The sequence below is a fragment of the Oncorhynchus kisutch genome, linkage group LG23, assembly GCF_002021735.2.
Source record: "Oncorhynchus kisutch isolate 150728-3 linkage group LG23, Okis_V2, whole genome shotgun sequence".
In the NCBI taxonomy this organism is placed as follows: domain Eukaryota; kingdom Metazoa; phylum Chordata; class Actinopteri; order Salmoniformes; family Salmonidae; genus Oncorhynchus; species Oncorhynchus kisutch.
The window spans coordinates 37,648,550-37,672,824 of record NC_034196.2 but is presented as its reverse complement, the minus strand read 5'-3'; the positions used below and the strand labels follow the sequence as shown (position 1 = coordinate 37,672,824).

The following is a 24,275-nucleotide window of genomic DNA, read 5'->3' as shown; positions in this document are numbered from 1 at the left end:
GAAATTGAGTGTCTTTCTCCTGAAATCAAGTTAGTTGTTCCTCAGTACACAAACACGCACACAACAAAAACGAGCCCTATCGCGCGGTGCTGGGCCCAATCAGGTCATTGACACATTCACCCACTCCCCCGCTAAAAGATCAGCCAGAAAATATTGGCACCAGTCTAACAGGTTGTAATCAGGTTGTAATCAAGACCTCGCCTCCAGCATGGGAACAGAAGAGGAATCTGGTGCGGTAGTCTCATCTTGGTTCTGACACACACACACACAAACAAGCTTTGCAGGTCCATCAACTCATTCAAATACCTCTCACAACCTACAGTAACCTGTGGATCATGAGAGAACCTTAAATCAGCTTTACTTGAATAGCTTATTTATTGACACTTTATGTAGTGTCCTGTAATACTTAGTTTGAAGTGAGACACCTTCGGTCTTTCATAACAAATACATAAAGACTCTATATCACATGGCCCTGTACTTACTATAAAGTCAAACACCTTTGGTCATTCAGAACACATACATAAAGACTCTATATCACATGGCCCTGTACTTACTATAAAGTCAAACACCTTTGGTCATTCAGAACACATACATAAAGACTCTATATCACATGGCCCTGTACTTACTATAAAGTCAAACACCTTTGGTCATTCAGAACACATACATAAAGACTCTATATCACATGGCCCTGTACTTACTATAAAGTCAAACACCTTTAGTCATTCAGAACACATACATAAAGACTCTATATAACATGGCCCTGTACTTACTATAAAGTCAAACACCTTTGGTCATTCAGAACACATACATAAAGGCTTAATGATGTAAACACAAAGGTATTAACACTTAGTGATAATTCTTTAACAGCTTAAACAAATAAACATTAAAGACATGTTTAAACCATACTGTAACGACCCTGCCGAGGGTCATTACAATACTTTTTTATTTTACCTTTATTTAAGTAGGCAGGTCAGTTAAGAACAAATTCTTATTTACTTATTTCCTTTTATTTGTCCATTTTTAAAACAATACAAATTCATGAAGTTTCAAAAAGCCTGCAATGCAATTACATTGAACGTTACACAGGGCTGTGAATAGTGTAGCTTGTCACTGAGCTGGTGGATGAATGGTTATTGCCTCTTAACAAAAAGTGTTAGCAGGTCTGTTAGGAAATGCCTTTGTCACACCATCTGGGTAAGGGCATTTCTGTGCTGTGCCAGAAACTGTAAATGGGAAGATGGGAAACCCCATTCAATTCGTATTATTATATTTGTCTGTCATTTACTAATCTCATGACGTGCCTATGAGACGTGGCTGTATCTTGGGGGATTTGTATTTCGCTGAACCTGCTAACTAGCTAAATTTCGGCTAGCTGGTAATTGATGTGAACCTACCGAAATTATTTGAATTAACGATTAAGGTGCATACAGTATGTAATCTAAACCAACACTTAACTATTACAAACGAATTTAAATTACAATAAATAAAAGGTTAACTTGTTTTTCCCTGTCCAGTGGCAGCAGAAGTGGGCATTTGATTTGTGAACCCATCACATGATTAGCGTCTCGTCAGCAACACAATAAAATACTTCCGGGTCAAGGAATTTCGAAAATGTTCAAAATAAAAGCCCCCCACGTAATTGTAGAAAAGTGTCAATAACCATTCATGATATATTAAAAATAATTGTTAAACATTAACAATTATTCGTATTTGTTCATATTTGAATGACATTTGTATTCAACTTGGGTTTTAAAACATGTTCCAAGGTCAAATAAATGTCCCCAATGCGAATCACGGCATATGGAATAGATATTGGCTTACAGCAAGAACGATTCAGGGTGCCCCAGTAAAAGTATTGTAGTGTGGCTGGCCTTTTACTCCCATATTCTAATGGCGGCTGAATCACATCACATGTGTGCCTACTGCACTACAGAAACCCGCTAACCAAACAACAGTGCAGGGCATGCTCACTGCATTAAAGAATAACTACATAAAAAAATATACATTTCATCCATTTTTCCCAGACCTCAAAAGTCATCCCCTGTGGTGGTGGTTTAAGCATTGTGAACAACGAAAATCCAATTGAGTTATTTTTATGGAATGGAAATAGGCACAAAAAAAAAACGGATTTTAGAAGGCCCAACCAACATCTTTTGCTGTTTTAGAAAAATACAATTTAGCGGACACTTATCCAAAGCAACTTACAGTCATGCGTGAATACATTTTACATATGGTTGATCCCGGGAATCGAACCCTGTTTCCTGGTTTTACGACTCAATATTAGTTTGTGTCTTTGTGACAGGCTTTATAAATAAATGTAATTGATTGTTAATGTTTGAACACTCAGTGTATAAGCCATAATAAGGGTGCACAACTCCAGTCCTTGAGGACTGAACATTATGCTGGTTTGTGTTCCTTTTTAAAAACATTTTTATTTGAACTTGGTTGAACTCAATTAATATCAACTTATTCTAATAAAACGTAAACCAACAGGAGTGAAATTTCAGTTGAGGACTGGAGATGAACCAAAATAGGAAAAGTAAGCTAACAGGTAGTCATGAGATGATCCTAGTGTGCTGGCTTCTTGTTACCCTTCTTTTCTCCAGGGGATGCAAGCCCTCCTCAACTTGACCACAAAGAACCCAACGTCCACCAGCAGACTGAGGATGAAGCACGTCATGAGGAAGATGAGCAACAGCACACTTCGTGCATTTTTTCTGTCTCATCAAACCTCCCTGTGAATGAGACCACCATCTTTAGCCTCTTTCATTCATATCTATTTCTGGCTTACACAGTGGTGCCTAAACATACACGAGACACAACAGGATCAGTATGCAGGGAGGGAGTCTGAGATGAATGGTAAGTCTTACCTACAGCACTGGTCAGGGGCGGACTGGGAAAAGAAAATACACACCAGGCCACATCACTGCATGCGCTGACAATCCCCCCACCGTCAACCTACACACCCTACTTACACATGCAGTACTGCTGACACAACAGTTACAGTAGAGCGTTTCTGAACCATTTCTGTACCAGTGACTGGTGAGACATGGTCCTCCTCTTTTTTTATGTTGCTCATGATAAAAAATACAATATGTAAAAACACCACTAGAGATTCACAGCTATAACTGTCCCTCTGTCAGATACAACTCACCACTATAACTGTTCCTCTGTCTGGAGATACAACTCACGACTATAACTGTTCCTCTGTCTGGAGATACAACTCACCACTATAACTGTTCCTCTGTCTGGAGATACAACTCACCACTATAACTGTTCCGAAGTGGTGCAGCCAACGGGTTTCTCCACGCATCGCGCCGACAGAAACAAACATCTTTCTGGTAAGAAGAGGGGTGGGGGCGTATGCCTTATGGCCAACGTGACATGGTGTGATGAAAGAAACATACAGGAACTCAAATCCTTCTGTTCACCTGATTTAAAATTCCTCACAATCAAATGTAGACCGCATTATCTGCCAAGAGAATTCTCTTCGATTATAATCACAGCCGTATATATCCCCCCCCAAGCAGACACATCGATGGCTCTGAACGAACTTTATTTAACTCTCTGCAAACTGGAAACAATTTATCCGGAGGCTGCATTCATTCAAATCAAATCAAATTTATTTATATAGCCCTTCGTACATCAGCTGATATCTCAAAGTGCTGTACAGAAACCCAGCCTAAAACCCCAAACAGCAAGCAATGCAGGTGTAGAAGCACGGTGGCTAGGAAAAACTCCCTAGAAAGGCCAATACCTAGGAAGAAACCTAGAGAGGAACCAGGCTATGTGGGGTGGCCAGTCCTCTTCTGGCTGTGCCGGGTGGAGATTATAACAGAACATGGCCAAGATGTTCAAATGTTCATAAATGACCAGCATGGTCGAATAATAATAAGGCAGAACAGTTGAAACTGGAGCAGCAGCACAGTCAGGTGGAAGTTGAAACTGGAGCAGCAGCATGGCCAGGTGGACTGGGGACAGCAAGGAGTCATCATGTCAGGTAGTCCTGGGGCATGGTCCTAGGGCTCAGGTCCTCCGAGAGAGAGAAAGAAAGAGAGAAGGAGAGAATTAGAGAACGCACACTTAGATTCACACAGGACACCGAATAGGACAGGAGAAGTACTCCAGATATAACAAACTGACCCCAGCCCCCCGACACATAAACTACTGCAGCATAAATACTGGAGGCTGAGACAGGAGGGGTCAGGAGACACTGTGGCCCCATCCGAGGACACCCCCGGACAGGGCCAAACAGGAAGGATATAACCCCACCCACTTTGCCAAAGCACAGCCCCCACACCACTAGAGGGATATCTTCAACCACCAACTTACCATCCTGAGACAAGGCTGAGTATAGCCCACAAAGATCTCCGCCACGGCACAACCCAAGGGGGGGGGCGCCAACCCAGACAGGATGACCACAACAGTGAATCAACCCACTCAGGTGACGCACCCCCTCCAGGGACGGCATGAGAGAGCCCCAGCAAGCCAGTGACTCAGCCCCTGTAATAGGGTTAGAGGCAGAGAATCCCAGTGGAAAGAGGGGAACCGGCCAGGCAGAGACAGCAAGGGCGGTTCGTTGCTCCAGAGCCTTTCCGTTCACCTTCCCACTCCTGGGCCAGACTACACTCAATCATATGACCCACTGAAGAGATGAGTCTTCAGTAAAGACTTAAAGGTTAAGACCGAGTTTGCGTCTCTGACATGGGTAGGCAGACCGTTCCATAAAAATGGAGCTCTATAGGAGAAAGCCCTGCCTCCAGCTGTTTGCTTAGAAATTCTAGGGACAATTAGGAGGCCTGCGTCTTGTGACCGTAGCGTACGTGTAGGTATGTACGGCAGGACCAAATCAGAGAGATAGGTAGGAGCAAGCCCATGTAATGCTTTGTAGGTTAGCAGTAAAACCTTGAAATCAGCCCTTGCTTTGACAGGAAGCCAGTGTAGAGAGGCTAGCACTGGAGTAATATGATCAAATTTTTTGGTTCTAGTCAGGATTCTAGCAGCCGTATTTAGCACTAACTGAAGTTTATTTAGTGCTTTATCCGGGTAGCCGGAAAATAGAGCATTGCAGTAGTCTAACCTAGAAGTGACAAAAGCATGGATTAATTTTTCTGCATAATTTTTGGACAGAAAGTTTCTGATTTTTGCAATGTTACGTAGATGGAAAAAAGCTGTCCTCGAAATGGTCTTGATATGTTCTTCAAAAGAGAGATCAGGGTCCAGAGTAACGCCGAGGTCCTTCACAGTTTTATTTGAGACGACTGTACAACCATTAAGATTAATTGTCAGATTCAACAGAAGATCTCTTTGTTTCTTGGGACCTAGAACAAGCATCTCTGTTTTGTCCGAGTTTAATAGTAGAACGTTTGCAGCCATCCACTTCCTTATGTCTGAAACACATGCTTCTAGCGAGGGCAATTTTGGGGCTTCACCATGTTTCATTGAAATGTACAGCTGTGTGTCATCCGCATAGCAGTGAAAGTTTACATTATGTTTTCGAATAACATCCCCAAGAGGTAAAATATATAGTGAAAACAATAGTGGTCCTAAAACGGAACCTTGAGGAACACCGAAATTTACAGTTGATTTGTCAGAGGACAAACCATTCACAGAGACAAACTGATATCTTTCCGACAGATAAGATCTAAACCAGGCCAGAACATGTCCGTGTAGACCAATTTGGGTTTCCAATCTCTCCAAAAGAATGTGGTGATCGATGGTATCAAAAGCAGCACTAAGGTCTAGGAGCACGAGGACAGATGCAGAGCCTCGGTCCGATGCCATTAAAATGTCATTTACCACCTTCACAAGTGCCGTCTCAGTGCTATGATGGGGTCTAAAACCAGACTGAAGCATTTCGTATACATTGTTTGTCTTCAGGAAGGCAGTGAGTTGCTGCGCAACAGCCTTCTCTAAAATTTTTGAGAGGAATGGAAGATTCGATATAGGCCGATAGTTTTTTATATTTTCTGGGTCAAGGTTTGGCTTTTTCAAGAGAGGCTTTATTACTGCCACTTTTAGTGAGTTTGGTACACATCCAGTGGATAGAGAGCCGTTTATTATGTTCAACATAGGAGGGCCAAGCACAGGAAGCAGCTCTTTCAGTAGTTTAGTTGGAATAGGGTCCAGTATGCAGCTTGAAGGTTTAGAGGCCATGATTATTTTCATCATTGTGTCAAGAGATATAGTACTAAAACACTTGAGCGTCTCTCTTGATCCTAGGTCCTGGCAGAGTTGTGCAGACTCAGGACAACTGAGGTTTGGAGGAATACGCAGGTTTAAAGAGGAGTCCGTAATTTGCTTTCTAATAATCATAATCTTTTCCTCAAAGAAGTTCATGAATTTATCACTGCTAAAGTGAAAGTCATCCTCTCTTGGGGAATGCTGCTTTTTAGTTAGCTTTGCGACAGTATTAAAAAGGAATTTCGGATTGTTCTTATTTTCCTCAATTAAGTTAGAAAAATAGGATGATCGAGCAGCAGTAAGGGCTCTACGGTACTGCACGGTGCCGTCCTTCCAAGCTAGTCGGAAGACTTCCAGTTTGGTGTGGCGCCATTTCCGTTCCAATTTTCTGGAAGCTTGCTTCAGAGCTCGGGTATTTTCTGTGTACCAGGGAGCTAGTTTCTTATGAGACATTTTTTTAGTTTTTAGGGGTGCAACTGCATCTAGGGTATTGCGCAAGGTTAGATTGAGATCCTCAGTTAGGTGGTTAACTGATTTTTGTCCTCTGGCGTCCTTGGGTAGGCAGAGGGAGTCTGGAAGGGCATCAAGGAATCTTTGTGTTGTCTGTGAATTTATAGCACGACTTTTGATGTTCCTTGGTTGGGGTCTAAGCAGATTATTTGTTGCAATTGCAAACGTAATAAAATGGTGGTCCGATAGTCCAGGATTATGAGGAAAAACATTAAGATCCACCACATTTATTCCATGGGACAAAACTAGGTCCAGCGTATGACTGTGACAGTGAGTGGGTCCAGAGACATGTTGGACAAAACCCACTGAGTCGATGATGGCTCCGAAAGCCTTTTGGAGTGGGTCTGTGGACTTTTCCATGTGAATATTAAAGTCACCAAAGATTAGAATATTATCTGCTATGACTACAAGGTCCGATAGGAATTCAGGGAACTCAGTGAGAAACGCTGTATATGGCCCAGGAGGCCTGTAAACAGTAGCTATAAAAAGTGATTGAGTAGGCTGCATAGATTTCATGACTAGAAGCTCAAAAGACGAAAATGTCTTATTTTTTTTTGTAAATTGAAATTTGCTATCGTAAATGTTAGCAACACCTCCGCCTTTGCGGGATGCACGGGGGATATGGTCACTAGTGTAGCCAGGAGGTGAGGCCTCATTTAAAACAGTAAATTCATCAGGCTTAAGCCATGTTTCAGTCAGGCCAATCACATCAAGATTATGATCAGTGATTAGTTCATTGACTATAATTGCCTTTGAAGTAAGGGATCTAACATTAAGTAGCCCTATTTTGAGATGTGAGGTATCATGATCTCTTTCAGTAATGACAGGAATGGAGGTGGTCTTTATCCTAGTGAGATTGCTAAGGCGAACACCGCCATGTTTAGTTTTGCCCAACCTAGGTCGAGGCACAGACACGGTCTCAATGGTGATAGCTGAGCTGACTACACTGACTGTGCTAATGGCAGACTCCACTATGCTGGCAGGCTGGCTAACAGCCTGCTGCCTGGCCTGCACCCTATTTCATTGTGGAGCTAGAGGAGTTAGAGCCCTGTCTATGTTGGTAGATAAGATGAGAGCACCCCTCCAGCTAGGATGGAGTCCGTCACTCCTCAGCAGGTCAGGCTTGGTCCTGTTTGTGGGTGAGTCCCAGAAAGAGGGCCAATTATCTACAAATTCTAACTTTTGGGAGGGGCAGAAAACAGTTTTCAACCAGCGATTGAGTTGTGAGACTCTGCTGTAGAGCTCATCACTCCCCCTAACTGGGAGGGGGCCAGAGACAATTACTCGATGCCGACACATCTTTCTAGCTGATATGCACGCAGAAGCTATGTTGCGCTTAGTGATTTCTGACTGTTTCATCCTAACATCGTTGGTGCCGACGTGGATAACAATATCTCTATACTCTCTACACTCGCCAGTTTTAGCTTTAGCCAGCACCATCTTCAGATTAGCCTTAACGTCGGTAGCCCTGCCCCCGGGTAAACAGTGTATGATCGCTGGATGATTCGCTTTAAGTCTAATACTGCGGGTAATGGAGTCGCCAATGACTAGAGTTTTCAATTTGTCAGAGCTAATGGTGGGAAGCTTCGGCGTCTCAGACCCCGTAACGGGAGGAGTAGAGACCAGAGAAGAATCGGCCTCTGACTCCGACCCGCTGCTTAATGGGGAAAACCGGTTGAATGAGCGTTCCTACAGCATTTCCTTCCAGAAACCGTGAGAAAGTTGTCCGGCTGCGGGGACTGTGCCAGGGGATTTACACTACTATCTGTACTTACTGGTGCCACAGACGCTGTTTCATCCTTTCCTACACTGAAATTACCCTTGCCTAACGATTGCGTCTGAAGCTGGGCTTGCAGCACAGCTATCCTCGCCGTAAGGCGAGTACAGCGGCTGCAATTAGAAGGCATCATGTTAATGTTACTACTTAGCTTCGGCTGTTGGAGGTCCTGACGAATCGTGTCCAGATAAAGCGTCCGGAGTGAAAAAGTTGAGGAAAAAATAAATAAATATATGAACGGTAATTAAAAAGTGAAAACCGTAAAGTTGTCAGGTAGCAAAACAGGTTGGCAACAAAACGCACAGCAACTCGAAAACAAGCCTGCAAGTTGTGACCGGAAATGACGTCAGACGTCAGACTCATTGTAGCTGGGGATTTTAACAAGGCTAATCTGAAAACAAGACTCCCTAAATTTTATCAGCATATCGATTGCACAACCAGGGGTGGAAAGACCTTGGATCATTGTTACTCTAACTTCCGCGACGCATATAAGGCCCTGCCCCGCCCCCCTTTCGGAAAAGCTGACCACGACTCCATTTTGTTGATCCCTGCCTACAGACAGAAACTAAAACAAGAGGCTCCCACGCTGAGGTCTGTCCAACGCTGGTCCGACCAAGCTGACTCCACACTCCAAGACTGCTTCCATCACGTGGACTGGGAGATGTTTCGTATTGCGTCAGATAACAACATTGACGAATACGCTGATTCGGTGTGCGAGTTCATTAGAACGTGCGTTGAAGATGTCGTTCCCATAGCAACGATTAAAACATTCCCTAACCAGAAACCGTGGATTGATGGCAGCATTCGTGTGAAACTGAAAGCGCGAACCACTGCTTTTAATCAGGGCAAGGTGTCTGGTAACATGACCGAATACAAACAGTGCAGCTATTCCCTCCGCAAGGCTATCAAACAAGCTAAGCGCCAGTACAGAGACAAAGTAGAATCTCAATTCAACGGCTCAGACACAAGAGGCATGTGGCAGGGTCTACAGTCAATCACGGACTACAGGAAGAAATCCAGCCCAGTCACGGACCAGGATGTCTTGCTCCCAGGCAGACTAAATAACTTTTTTGCCCGCTTTGAGGACAATACTGTGCCACTGACACGGCCTGCAACGAAAACTAGCGGTCTCTCCTTCACTGCAGCCCGAGGTGAGTAAGACATTTAAACGTGTTAACCCTCGCAAGGCTGCAGGCCCAGACGGCATCCCCAGCCGCGCCCTCAGAGCATGCGCAGACCAGCTGGCCGGTGTGTTTACGGACATATTCAATCAATCCCTATACCAGTCTGCTGTTCCCACATGCTTCAAGAGGGCCACCATTGTTCCTGTTCCCAAGAAAGCTAAGGTAACTGAGCTAAACGACTACCCCGTAGCACTCACATCCGTCATCATGAAGTGCTTTGAGAGACTAGTCAAGGACCAAATCACCTCCACCCTACCTGACACCCTAGACCCACTCCAATTTGCTTACCGCCCAAATAGGTCCACAGACGATGCAATCTCAACCACACTGCACACTGCCCTAACCCATCTGGACAAGAGGAATACCTATGTGAGAATGCTGTTCATCGACTACAGCTCGGCATTCAACACCATAGTACCCTCCAAGCTCGTCATCAAGCTCGAGACCCTGGGTCTCGACCCCGCCCTGTGCAACTGGGTACTGGACTTCCTGACGGGCCGCCCCCAGGTGGTGAGGGTAGGCAACAACATCTCCACCCCTCTGATCCTCAACACTGGGGCCCCACAAGGGTGCGTTCTGAGCCCTCTCCTGTACTCCCTGTTTACCCACGACTGCGTGGCCACGCACGCCTCCAACTCAATCATCAAGTTTGCGGACGACACAACAGTGGTAGGCTTGATTACCAACAACGACGAGACGGCCTACAGGGAGGAGGTGAGGGCCCTCGGAGTGTGGTGTCAGGAAAATAACCTCACACTCAACGTCAACAAAACTAAGGAGATGATTGTGGACTTCAGGAAACAGCAGAGGGAACACCCCCCTATCCACATCGATGGAACAGTAGTGGAGAGGGTAGCAAGTTTTAAGTTCCTTGGCATACACATCACAGACAAACTGAATTGGTCCACTCACACAGACAGCATCGTGAAGAAGGCGCAGCAGCGCCTCTTCAACCTAAGGAGGCTGAAGAAATTCGGCTTGTCACCAAAAGCACTCACAAACTTCTACAGATGCACAATCGAGAGCATCCTGGCGGGGTGTATCACCGCCTGGTATGGCAACTGCACCGCCCTCAACCGTAAGGCTATCCAGAGGGTAGTGAGGTCTGCACAACGCATCACCGGGGGCAAACTACCTGCCCTCCAGGACACCTACACCACCCGATGTTACAGGAAGGCCAAAGATCATCAAGGACATCAACCACCCGAGCCACTGCCTGTTCACCCCGCTGTCATCCAGAAGGCGAGGTCAGTACAGGTGCATCAAAGCTGGGACCGAGAGACTGAAAAACAGCTTCTATCTCAAGGCCATCAGACTGTTAAACAGCCACCACTAACATTGAGTGGCTGCTGCCAACACACTGTCAATGACACTGACTCAACTCCAGCCACTTTAATAATGGGAATTGATGGGAAATTATGTAAATATATCACTAGCCACTTTAAACAATGCTACCTTATATAATGTTACTTACCTTACATTATTCATCTCATATGCATATGTATATACTGTACTCTATATCATCGACTGCATCCTTATGTAATACATGTATCACTAGCCACTTTAACTACTCCACTTTGTTTACATACTCATCTCATATGTTATACTGTACTCAATATCATCTACTGTATCTTGCCTATGCTGCTTTGTACCATCACTCATTCATATATCCTTATGTACATATTCCTTATCCCCTTACACTGTGTATAAGACAGTAGTTTTTTTGGAATTGTTAGTTAGATTACTTGTTCGTTATTACTGCATTGTCAGAACTAGAAGCACAAGCATTTCGCTACACTCGCATTAACATCTACTAACCATGTGTATGTGACAAATAAAATGTGATTTGTCTGGAGATACAACTCACCACTATAACTGTTCCTCTGTCTGGAGATACAACTCACCACTATAACTGTTCCTCTGTCTGGAGATACAACTCACCACTATAACTGTTCCTCTGTCTGGAGATACAACTCACCACTATAACTGTTCCTCTGTCTGGAGATACAACTCACCACTAGAACTGATCCTCTGCTCTAGCCATTTGGTTGGCCTCCCTGTTGTTCTGTCTGTCTCACTGGCCAATCAGAACATGCTCCATGGCTAAATATGTGGTTGCTTCAAGTTGTGTATTTGCGGACTTTTATGTATTGCGTCCAATTTGAATGTTCATTATTATTATTAGCAAATTAAACAAAAACGGGTGAAACCTTCAAAAAAAACTTCTAAATACGAGATTCACCGGCACATCTTTCCTCCTATGGGCTGTGCTTCTGCTCTCAAAATCCATGCCATTCACTGTATTACCGGTAAGACCTGCTTTTTGCCTTAACTTCCCATTAGCACTGCATGGAATGGTCACCTTTGTGCTTGTTTTTAAGGCCACGCCTCAAGCGAGCTGATGTTAGACCGGTAAATTGTCAAACCTGGCATTTGGCCTGGAAAATGCCAGTGCGCCAGTTTTACATGACGAATTTGCAAACTAACGTACGTTTGACACTTGCACCACCAGCCGAAAATAGAACCCCGAGTGTTACAAAGCTCCAGACTAACACTTCCCCCTGCTGTCAGCTGGTGGAACCAGCCCATGATTTGGCCAACATCGCGCTTTATTAAGAAGTATGACACATAAGACTACTGAGGTGTTCAATAAATAAGTAGTTTCATCTAACAAGTCCAAGCTGTAATACATGATTCAATATATTTTTGTGCAACCTAATCCAGTGACGTTCATGAATTTTGGGTTGACATTTAGCTTATAGTTGCTATTTGTTACTGTCAAAATAGGAATCCAGAATTTCCAGATTAATTCAATAGAGATTAATTATACATATTTATGTGCACAAATTAATATCATAGATATTTAATTCATTATAAATGGAAAGAGGGCCTGTGACTGAATTTACGCTTTTGGAAAGAAACAACAGACAGTACAGGCGAGACTCCATCTTAACTCCTCCTCCACATTTACTGGATTGGTTGAACAGTTCAGAAGAGAACCTACCGCAACATGATTTCTTGTCTGGACCAGTACGTAGGGGGATCTAGTTTGAGGAGTTTATTTTACACCTGCCATGTTAAGTTAGCTGCACGGTTACATTTGTGACCTGGATGAATACATCGCTACTAGCAGTGGGTATTGTATTTAGAGTTAGTGATCTAGTTAATGTTTGGAGTTTCCACTCCCTCAATTGTTGAACCATAAATTACAGTGCCGTGCGAAAGTATTCGGCCCCCTTGAACTTTGCGACCTTTTGCCACATATCAGTCTTCAAACATAAAGATATAAAACTGTCTTTTTTTTATTGAATATTGAAATGGAAGGAGTATCAGACCACTGCAAATCTACCAAGACCTGGCCGTCCCTCTAAACGTTCAGCTCATACAAGGAGAAGACTGATTAGAGATGCAGCCAAGAGGCCCATGATCACTCTGGATGAACTGCAGAGATCTACAGCTGAGGTGGGAGACTCTGTCCATAGGACAACAATCAGTCGTATATTGCACAAATCTGGCCTTTATGGAAGAGTGGCAAGAAGAAAGCCATTTCTTTAAGATATCCATAAAAAGTGTTGTTTAAAGTTTGCCACAAGCCACCTGGGAGACACACCAAACACGTGGAAGAAGGTGCTCTGGTCAGATGAAACCAAAATGGAACTTTTTGGCAACAATGCAAAACGTTATGTTTGGCGTAAAAGCAACACAGCTCATCACCCTGAACACACCATCCCCACTGTCAAACATGGTGGTGGCAGCATCATGGTTTGGGCCTGCTTTTCTTCAGCAGGGACAGGGAAGATGGTTAAAATTGATGGGAAGATGGATGGAGCCAAATACAGAACCATTCTGGAAGAAAACCTGATGGAGTCTGCAAAAGACCTGAGACTGGGACAGAGATTTGTCTTCCAACAAGACAATGATCCAAAACATAAAGCAAAATCTACAATGGAATGGTTCAAAAATAAACATATCCAGGTGTTAGAATGGCCAAGTCAAAGTCCAGACCTGAATCCAATTGAGAATCTGTGGAAAGAACTGAAAACTGCTGTTCACAAATGCTCTCCATCCAACCTCACTGAGCTCGAGCTGTTTTGCAAGGAGGAATGGGAAAAAAAAAATCAGTCTCTCGATGTGCAAAACTGATAGAGACATACCCCAAGCGACTTACAGCTGTAATCGCAGCAAAAGGTGGCGCTACAAAGTATTAATTTAAGGGGGCTGAATAATTTTGCACGCCCAATTTTTCAGTTTTTGATTTGTTAAAAAAGTTTGAAATATCCAATAAATGTCGTTCCACTTCATGATTGTGTCCCACTTGTTGATTCTTCACAAAAAAAATACAGTTTTATATCTTTATGTTTGAAGCCTGAAATGTGGCAAAAGGTCGCAAAGTTCAAGGGGGCCGAATACTTTCGCAAGGCACTGTAATTAGCCTATGATATTCATCAATAACGACTCAGGACAACAGTGTTGTGTAGCACGGCATCTCAGAGCGCACAACTCCACGGTCTTTGTCACAAATGGGTTATTGCTGCAGACTACCACACCGGGTTCCACTCCTATCAGCCAAATAAAAGAAGTGGCTCCAATGGGTACACGATCACCAACACTGTACAACTGAGGAGTGGAAAAACATTGCCTGGTGGGACGAATCACAGCTCCTGTTCCGTCATGCTGTTGGTAGTCAGGATTTGGCGTAAGCATGACGCCATCCTGTCAGGTGTCAACGGCACAGGCTGGTGGTAATAGTGTGGAGAATGTTTTCCTAGAACACGTTAAGTCCCTTGGTACCAATTGAGCAATGTTTCAATGACCCGAAGAATTCAGGCTGTTTTGGCAGCAGCAAGGGGTTTGACCCAGTACTAGATGGGTGTACCTAATACACTGGCCTCCGTGTAAATGCATGTATTTTTTTACATAAAGTATAAAAACAAGAATTCCTTAAATTCCTGCCCAATTAGTCACCTGAATAACACACCCAGTGGTCCTATGTAGCTGACAGACAAAAGGTGAATACCTAGCTTGATCCTTTCACACAAATTACATTTAATGATTTACACAATAGAAAAAATAACATATCGGAACCAATTCGGCATACTGTCAGAAATAAACAATGCCTCTGAGACTGAACATTGACCATAAACTTTCCAAGCATTATGGCGGCCTGCATCTCATTTTCTACAAGGCTTTCTTGAAACTCACCCCAGAACTTTTAACCCTACTGAATACATCCATGTTGTTCCTGATGTCTGAAAGCAGGAAGTTGCCCCACTGTGAATGATAGAGATTATATCACTGAGTCGACATCACAGCAGCATTATGACAAGCACTGCTGTCTTCACCTCCTTTCTTATTTCTGAAAGAGCGGTCTGAAGATTTACGAGACCGATCACGTGTTGCTGCCACACCATTACAGCTATGGTTTTTGTAGTGTCTTATGTCAGAAAAGCCCTTTCCACATCTCTTGCAATAATAAGGCCTAACTCCAGTGTGGACTTGCATGTGGGCTTTGACGTTGTTGGCTTGGCCGAAACCTCTCCCGCAGACATCACATTTGAATGGCTTCTCTCCCGTGTGGACTCGCTCATGCCTTTTGAGATTGGTGCCGACTGAGAAAGTCTTGTCACAATAACTGCATTTGAAGGGCTTTTCACCAGTATGGGTTCGCTCATGTCCTTCTAGAGCTTGCTTAAGAACAAATTTCTTTTCACAGTATTTACAAGGGTAGGGCTTCACCCCACTGTGAAGTCTCATGTGGTAGTCAAAAGTATTTTTATAGGCAAAGTTCTTTCCGCAAATGGAACAAGAGTATTGCTTTTGTCCCGTGTGAATTCGTTGATGGTTTTTCAGAGTTAGCATGGAGCTGAAGCCGTTCAAACATACGTCGCAACTGAATGGCTTTGTTGAGGTTCCCGCTCTCCTGGCGGTTCTCTCTCTCGTTCTCTCTTTTCTCTCTCGTTCTTTCTGCTTCTCTCCTTCAGCTGTGTGCCATTTTAGATGGTGTCGTCTCATTAGAAAATTGTACATAAAAGTCTTCCCACATAAGTCACACATAAATGGTTTGGTTGCCCCATGACGATGCATGTGAGCTTTTAAGAGGGTGGACTGAAGGTAGCTTGTCCCACACAATTTACATTTGTATGGTCTCTCCCCTGTGTGAAGCACTTGGTGTCTCACAAGGTTTCCTTTATGGCCGAAAGCAGCTCCACATGTCTCACATGTAAATGGCTTCTGCCCTGTATGGATTACCTTGTGTCTTTCAAGGCTGGATTTAGTCATAAAGCGCTTACCACACTCTGAGCATGAATGTGGACGTTCACCTGTATGTGTTCGCATATGATAACTCAGGCCACCACTCTGTGTGTAACTCTTCCCACACACAGCACAGCTGTATGGTTTTTCACCAGTGTGGATTCTCTCGTGCTCAATAAGCAGTTTCCTTGATGTGAAACCCTTGTCACAAGTCAGGCACTTGAACGGTCTCTCCACTGCATGAACAAGCTGATGTCGTTTCAGATCTTTCTTGGTAGAGAATGTATTTCCACAGATTTTGCAACTGAATGTTTTCTCTCTGTGACGCAACATGTGATGTTCGAGCTGCTTGGACATTCTGAATGTTTTGCCACATTGACCACAAGCGAATGGCCTCTCTCCTGTGTGAATTAGCTTGTGACGTACCAGCAAGCGGTTCCGGCTGAAGGTCTTGTCACAAACATCACACTTGAAGGGTCTTGTGTGAGTTAGTGTGTGAGATTCCAGTGACCCTTCCATGCTGAAGGTCTTGTCACAAACATCACACTTGAAGGGTCTTGTGTGAGTTAGCTTGTGTTGTATCAGCCGTTTGTTCCGGCTGAAGGTCTTCTCACAAATATCACACTTGAAGCGTTTGGTTTCTTTGGATCGTGTCCCTTTAGTAGTATTGCTGTTTTTCTGGCTTTCATGGACGTCTCTCTCGTTGCTCCCTGGCAGAGCAGCTCTCATATGCTCAACGTTGGAATCAGTCTCTCTTGGGGAGGGGTCTGTATTCAGTCCATCTGTGTCTCCCAGAGAGGAGTCATTCTCCAATGAAGACATCTCTGTGGATTTACAGCAAACCTTTGCAGGACCTAAAGATAAAAGGAATATGAGTAATATACACACACAAAACTATAAATAAAGTGGGCTTTACACATTAGCAAGCTAATTTCAAAATAAGTTGTCTTGTATTAATTGATTTCAGTGTCAAATCATTAAAAACATTTATTTTATGAATTCAAATGATTCAATTTATGCATTAGACATTAAAAATATTGAATTCAAATGGTTTCTGTTGTTGGCACTGAAAGCGCTCAATACAGAACGCCCCATTGGGCCGGAGCCTATAAATCTCCTGTTTCTGTTGCATGAGGCATCTTGATGTAGAAATAGACAAGCTGGATACTAGTCTAATTTAGTTGGTCAAATAAGTCTACCAATATATGGTGGTCCATGCGATCCAGTTCCTTGGGACATCCTAAACCCAATGAAGTTGGAAATTAAAATGGTTAGGGGGTGGACGTGCCATGGATTCCAGATTGCACTGACCCAACCCTTATGGCAATATCAATATTTTTTTACATGAGAGTTAAAATAAGCATACTTTTACCAGGCTGTGTATTGTTTTCAAACAACTGGGTCATCTGCTCGACCTTGGTCTTCAGTTTCACGTTCTCATTTTGTAAACTCGAGGAAGCCACTAGGAATAGTTGGCAGATTTTACGAATAGCCTCATCCATCATCAGATTCATAATTGTGCAAAGCTGTATAGAGAAATTGAAAAACATTTTTGTTTTTTATTTAACAGTTTATTTCCATTCTGCCGAAGTTTGAAACAATTAACCAGTCATGGTGAAACAAGTATACTGACAAAATGACTCAATTACACCAGTATATAACAGAAGGCATCTTTAGACATTGATACTTAATGCATATAAATGAGGGCTAGCACAACTAATGGTTATAGATGAAGACAGTAATGAAAATACTGATGGTCTATATTAACAAGAAAGCAAGAAATTGAAAAACATGTTACCTAAGTAACTGGCTAAACTATACGCTGCTACAGCAAAGAAGATGAGAAACCAATAGGTCAGAAAACTAGTTAACGTTAGCTAATAAGCTTAGCCGAAGGCTGAGATAGCTAGCTAGTAACGTTAGCCTGCTAGAGAAGCAAATTGCAGGAAGCTAGCTAATTCAGCCCTAGTTACATAATTTATCATGTGGGTAAAAACCAACGTTGGATCAACTAGATAGCTAACGTTACGCGTAGTCACCAGTATATTGACGTAACTTTAGCTCACCTCTCTCTCCGGATTGCTAACGTTAGCGTAAGAGTTTGGCCAAAGTTTGTTAATTTCTGTAATTGCCGCCTCGACAACAACGGCCATAATCGATGTTGTTTCTGACTGGTACGTGTTGTAAGATGTAGCCATGTTGCCCTCAGACTCATTAGCATAGAATAATAACCAAGCTAACCAGCAACGGGAAGCTAGTCGTCAGAAATACTGAGACGGCCGTGTCCCCGTTTAACAATGATAGTTGTCCCAGACGCGGGAAGGCAAGGATTTGGCTAGAAGGGATACTGTTTTTGTCCAAATGAACTTTTCGTAGCAAGTTAGAAAGTACGCAGAATATTTGGATAATTAACGTAACAGAACATCAGGACATTATTAGATTAAGGTTAGGCAAAGTGTTTGCTAAAATGCCCCCAATTTTTTCTCCAAACTGTATACCAAAGTTTTTTAAATTTAACTAACCCAAGAAAGACCACAGCCTATCGTTTCCAATGAGAGCAAATTAATGCTAGTGGGCAGAGGAAGGACGAGCTAGCGAGAGCCTATCAGCGCGTTCTAGCACGTATTTGCATATTTCCGTCAGGGAACGCCTACTTTGAATTGAGCGTGTAAAAATAACTAAATTCACCCTTCCACTCCTTCTAAACAACACAACTTAGTCCACTCTGTCCGTAACAGATGTTAGTATTGGGAACAGAAAATTACGGAGATCAAGTGTTTCATCGATGAGAAAATGAGCAGAATGTAAGCCAAAATCCATCTTCTCCCACTGCCGGCCATGGTGCTTCCTCTCACCACCCTATTTGGTGGTGAGTGGAAACGCCAAATGGACACTTCACATTTAAACATCTGGTAAAATATCTCTCATATCTGCGTATACCTTCTAGACATGACCGGAAGGCAGGTAGTCTTCGGTTGTTGCTAGTTACCACAGCCACAAAGGCGAAATAGGTTATCTCGTACAAATTTACTAAAACAAAATATAGCTTCATTTACAGTTTGTAGTGTGGTTACGATTAGTCTTAAAAATCTAATTTTAATTGACTTTGTGTTTAACTAGTGACAACCTCAGTCTATTCCTTCTATGGTATTATGGCAGGCTGCAAACATACGTTAGATGTGCATGCTGCCACCTACTGTGTGGGCTATTTTGGAGTGTGAATTCATTACACTTTGTGACAGATAAAGGACTAAGAGTTTCTAAACCCAGAGGTGACACTTGCGAAACAGACAAAGCCGACTAGGTGGGGTTTGAGAAGTCAATGAGAGAAGTAAAAAATTATTCCATAAGTAGTTGAACATGTAACAACTAAGACAATGATATTTGTGAGTCTAACTTTCTCACTCATTCACAAGTCATCAGCTCTATCTGTACTGATGGTAGCAATCACATTCACGTAGCAGTGTTTAGAAATATATTATATTCTTATTTCCAATAAAAGTGACTCCAAAATGACACGATACATTATTTACCATTCACTTCTATTGGGCACAAAATAAACTGAAACATCCAAAACAAATAGTAAAACGCATCCAACAAATTTGACTGTCATTCATATTCCATTCAAACCAGCTCAGTGGAACATCGATAGGTTTAGGCTACTATATGACATTAACATTTTCCCAGTACCCATCATGAGGTTTCTACAACCTACCCTGTCTCCTCCCCTTCATCTACTCTGATTGAAGTGGTGACATCAGTAAGGGATCATAGCAACAACAAAAAAAAGAAGCCCCATAGACTTGAATGGTATCCTTCATTCCCTCCACCACAAGAGAGAGAAGATAGGTAAATAGTGATTTCTCCCCTACAGGCTGCTATTGCCTATATACAGTGGGGCAAAAAAGTATTTAGTCAGCCACCAATTGTGCAAGTTCTCCCACTTAAAAAGATGAGAGAGGCCTGTAATTTTCATCATAGGTACACTTCAACTATGACAGACAAAATTAGGGAAAAAAATCCAGAAAATCAGATTGTAGGATTTTTAATGAATTTATTTGCAAATTATGGTGGAAAATAAGTATTTGGTCACCTACAAACAAGCAAGATTTCTGGCTCTCACAGACCTGTAGCTTCATCTTTAAGAGGCTCCTCTGTCCTCCACTCGTTACCTGTATTAATGGCACCTGTTTGAACTTGTCTGTCATAGTTGAAGTGTACCTATGATGAAAATTACAGGCCTCATCTTTTATTGGCATCTATGGACAAAGGTCTCAAACCAATATTGTCTAGACTGGTACTTAAAACACAACCAATAAACATTCACGTGGGTGTGGTCTGGAACAGAAATGCATATAAATCAATCCAGGATATTGTTATTGTAACAATTTGGTACACATGTTGCGAACACAGTCGAGACTCAACATATGTAAGAACATTCATATCAACTACACTGTAGCGCTCTAAGAGGCACATGTTTATATCTCGATCTGTTTGAAATATGGCACACATGCTCAGGGATATGAGTCTAACTATCCCACGCAATATCAGACACCACTGGCCCAATTTTGACAAAACTTGGATGAATGATGCGTCTTGCCATAAAGATCCGGCATTTACTAAATTAAATGCCGGAGGGGGGGCTGCAACATTTGTGGGAGATGACGTTTACTGTTGCTTTGTTTTGTCATTGTATCGTTTTGTTTTCATGGAATTCATTTAGAATTGATCCGAAGACATGAAGAGTGAGGGAGCGCTGCTCTCCCACGCTGTGGCAGCAATACATCCCTGTTCCTTTGTCTCATACACTCCTGCACACTTCTCACATCTAGGAATCCACTTCCTACACACTGCTGCAACATGACCATAAGCTTGTCACCTAAAACCTTGTAATGGGTTCGGAACAAGCTCTCACAGGATAACTGACATTGATGGGTAATCAAAAGTCAGCGTCTTCTTGGTTTCACCATGCTCTCCACCGGTTCTGCATCACACCAAACAGCAGGCATCAGTTGATCCTCCTCAACACCTAATGCCACTCCAGTTATCACTCCTTTCAAAGGGGGCATGCTCCGGAGAGCAAAGCAAGTCACCAGTCGTATCCCAAGCTGCAAAGCAAAAAAAAAAAACACGAGTCCACAAATAGATACAATCCCCAACCTCTTTCCCAGTTTTAGAATAAGGCTGTAACGTAAAACAAAATGTGGAAAAATATAAGGGGTCTGAATAATTTTCGAAGGCACTGTACACACAGTATATTTGGGAAAGTATTCAGACCCATTGACTTTTTCCCTCAATCTACACACAATACTCCATAATGACAAAATGAAAACAGGTTTTCAACAAACAGGAATACCTTGTTTACATAAGTATTCAGACCCTTTGCTATGAGACTCAAATTTGAGCCCAGGTGCATCCTGTTTCCATTGATCATCCTTGAGATGTTTCTACAACTCGATTGAAGTCCACCTGTGGTAAATTCAATTGATTGGGCATGATTTGGAAAGGCACGCACGTCTATACAAGGTACCACAGTTGACCGTGCATATCAGAGCAAAAACCAAGCTATGGAGGTTGAAGGAATTGTCCTTAAAGCTCCGAGACAGGATTGTGTCGAGGCACAGATCTGGGGAAGGGCACCAAAACATTTCTGCAGCATTGAAGGTCCCCAAAAACACAGAGGCCTCCATCATTATTAAATGGAAGAAGTTTGGAACCACCAAGATTCTTCCTAGAGCTGGCCAAACTGAGCAAGGGGGGATTGGGGTAGAGAAGGGCCTTGGTCAGGGAGGTGACCAAGAACTCGATGGTCACTGACAGAGCTCCAGATTTCCTCTGTAGAGATGGGACAACCATCTCTGCAGCACTCCACCAAGCAGGATTTTAAGGTAGAGTGGCCAGATGGTAACCACTCCTCAGTAAAAGGCACGACAGCCCGCTTGGAGTTCGCCAAAAGGAACCTAAAGGACTCTCAGACCATGAGATAGAAGTTTCTCTGGTCTGATTGAAACCAAGATTGAACTCTTTGGCCTGAATGCCAAGCGTCACATCTGGAGGACACCTGGCATCATCCCTATGGTGAAGCATGGTGGTGGCAGCATTATACTGTGGGGATATTTTTCAGCTGCAGGGACTAGGAGACTAGTGAGGTTCAAAAGTACAGAGAGATCCTTGATGAAAACCTGTTCCAGAGTGCTCAGGACCTCAGACTGGGGTAAAGGTTCACCTTCCAACAGGACAACGACCCTAAGCACACAGCCAAGACAACGCAGGAGTGGCTTCGGGACAAGTCTCTGTAATATACCTGTGCAGCGACGCTCCCCATCCTACCTGACAGAGCTTGAGAGGATCTGCAGAGAAAAATGGGAGAAACGCCCCAAGTACAGGTGTGCCAAGCTTGTAGCGTCATATACAAGACTCAAAGCTGTAATCGCTGCAAAAGGTGCTTCAACAAAGTACTGGGTAAAGGGTCTGAAAACTTATGTAAATGTGATCAATTCTGTATTAATTTTATAAAAAGTGAAAAAATGTATAAAAACCTGTTTCTGCTTTGTCATTATGAGGTATTGTGTGTAGCAGCTTGATAAGGGGGGGAAAACAATTTAATACATTTTAGAATAAGGTGGTAACAGAAAGTGGACAAGCTCAAGGGGTTTGAATACTTTCTGAACGTATTGTAGATGCAAAGGTAAAGACAAATTTGAGAAATCAAGGAGACAGACATACACATTCAATAACACCTTGCGCAATCTTGTCTGCATCTTACTGATCTTGGGTGTAATCATTAGTCCAACAGTTGTAAACGAGAGTTTCTATTGGACAAATGAAGGTGTTTATCCCGGTTTTGTTCACTTCCCTTTAACAGAAATCGGCAGAATGAATACACTTAAAAAAAAAAAAACTTTCTTACCCAATTTTGTGGTGTCCAAATTGGTAGTTACAGTCTTGTCTGTCCGGGAGTTGCAGCGATGAGACTCGGGAGAGGCGAAGGTCGAGGGCCACGCGTCCTCTGAAACACAACCCAACCAAGCGCACTGCATCTTTGACACAATGCCCACTTAACCCGGGAAGCCACACCAATGTGTCGGAGGAAACACCGTACAACTGGCGACAGTGCCAGTGTACACTGCGCCCGGCTCGCCACTGGAGTCGCTGGTGCGCGATAGGACAAGGACATCCCTGCCGGCCAAATCCCCCCCTAACCCGGACGACACTGGGCCAATTGTGCGCCACCCCATGGGTCTTCTGGTCGTGGCCGGCTGCGACAGAGCCTGGACTCTAACCCAGAATCTCTAGTGGCACAGCTAGCACTGTGATGCAGAGCCTTAGATCACTGTGCCACTCGGGAGGCCCAGAATGAATACACTCCTGATCATAGCAGCCATATAAAAACAGCATGACCCCTTTAATCACTTGATAATTCCTTCTCGCCTCTACGCACCCTTTCCCTTTGTGGACATGAGACATAACAGGATCATTATGCATGGAAGAGAGTCTGAGATTAATGGTAAGTCTTACATACAGTACCGGTGGAGTTGCTTCCTGTACCATTATGACGTGTTTTCTTTGTGATCCAGGACACTGATGACTAATAAACAGGGAATCACAGCGGAATGAACGCATCACACCACTCAATAAATTACAGTAACCTTCAATCAGGAGGATATGGCACAAACGTGTTGATAAAAATGAAATACTGTTGTAACAATTGTAATGACCCTCATAAAATAGCCTGCTATAGTATGTACGGAAAGAAATGAACGTTGCCATCTAAGGCCTAGAAGTTATTCAGTCCACAATTACAAAAAAAATGAGGCAATAGGTCTAGGTTGAGGTCAAGGTCTATTGCTTCACTATTATTCACTTTGACTTAAGATTCTTCATAGAAAAAGACCAGTAACACGGAACCCAAACCGGCTGCACGCGTGGCTATCGTGCATAAATGTATTTTGCCCCCCACACCAAACGTGACTACCACACGTAGGTTAAAATATCAAAACAAACTCTGAACCAATGACTTTCATTTGGGGACAGGTCGAAAAGCATTAAACATGTATGGAAATGTAGCTAGCTAGCTTGCTGTTGCTAGCTAATATGTCCTGGGATATAAACATTGAGTTGTTATTGTACCTGAAATGCACAAGGACCTCTACTCCGACAATTAATCCACACATAAAACAGCCAACCGAATCGTTTCTAGCCATCTCTCCTCCTTCCATGCTTTTTCATCTTTGAATTTATAAACTTTCATTGTATTACCACGACAACCGGTAGCAAAGTTAAGTCTTTCAATCACCCACGTGGGCATAACCACGTACCTGCTTCTATAAACCAATGAGGAAATGACTTTCAGCGCGATTTGCGTCTGA

General features: G+C 43.1%; 1 protein-coding gene across 4 annotated transcripts; it reads right to left on the bottom strand.

Annotated features, from left to right (window-relative positions):
- Positions 1-14,680: 14,680 nt before the first annotated feature.
- LOC116356564 (gastrula zinc finger protein XlCGF57.1-like) lies at positions 14,681-24,223 on the bottom strand. 4 transcript variants are annotated; one of them, XM_031802475.1, is made up of 4 exons: positions 22,817-24,223; positions 17,973-21,014; positions 17,273-17,432; positions 14,681-16,760 (listed from the first exon to the last, which is right to left on the bottom strand). In XM_031802475.1, the coding sequence occupies exons 2-4, from the start codon at positions 18,102-18,104 to the stop codon at positions 14,947-14,949; spliced, it is 2,106 nt and encodes a 701-aa protein (XP_031658335.1). In that variant the 5' UTR covers positions 18,105-21,014; positions 22,817-24,223; the 3' UTR covers positions 14,681-14,946. The 4 variants fall into 4 exon arrangements, with proteins under 4 accessions (XP_031658335.1, XP_031658336.1, XP_031658337.1 ...); XM_031802476.1 differs by having other exon boundaries at positions 17,279-17,432; XM_031802477.1 differs by having other exon boundaries at positions 18,429-21,014.
- Positions 24,224-24,275: the final 52 nt, after the last annotated feature.

Excerpts from the sequence above, each read along its gene's own strand:
- LOC116356564 (XM_031802475.1), bottom strand. The coding sequence starts at position 18,104 with ATGGCTACATCTTACAACACGTACCAGTCAGAAACAACATCGATTATG. Across the intron at positions 17,433-17,972 it reads TTAGCAATCCGGAGAGAGAG|CTTTGCACAATTATGAATCT; the intron begins GTGAGCTAAAGT and ends TTCTCTATACAG. Across the intron at positions 16,761-17,272 it reads CAATACACAGCCTGGTAAAA|GTCCTGCAAAGGTTTGCTGT; the intron begins GTATGCTTATTT and ends TTTTATCTTTAG.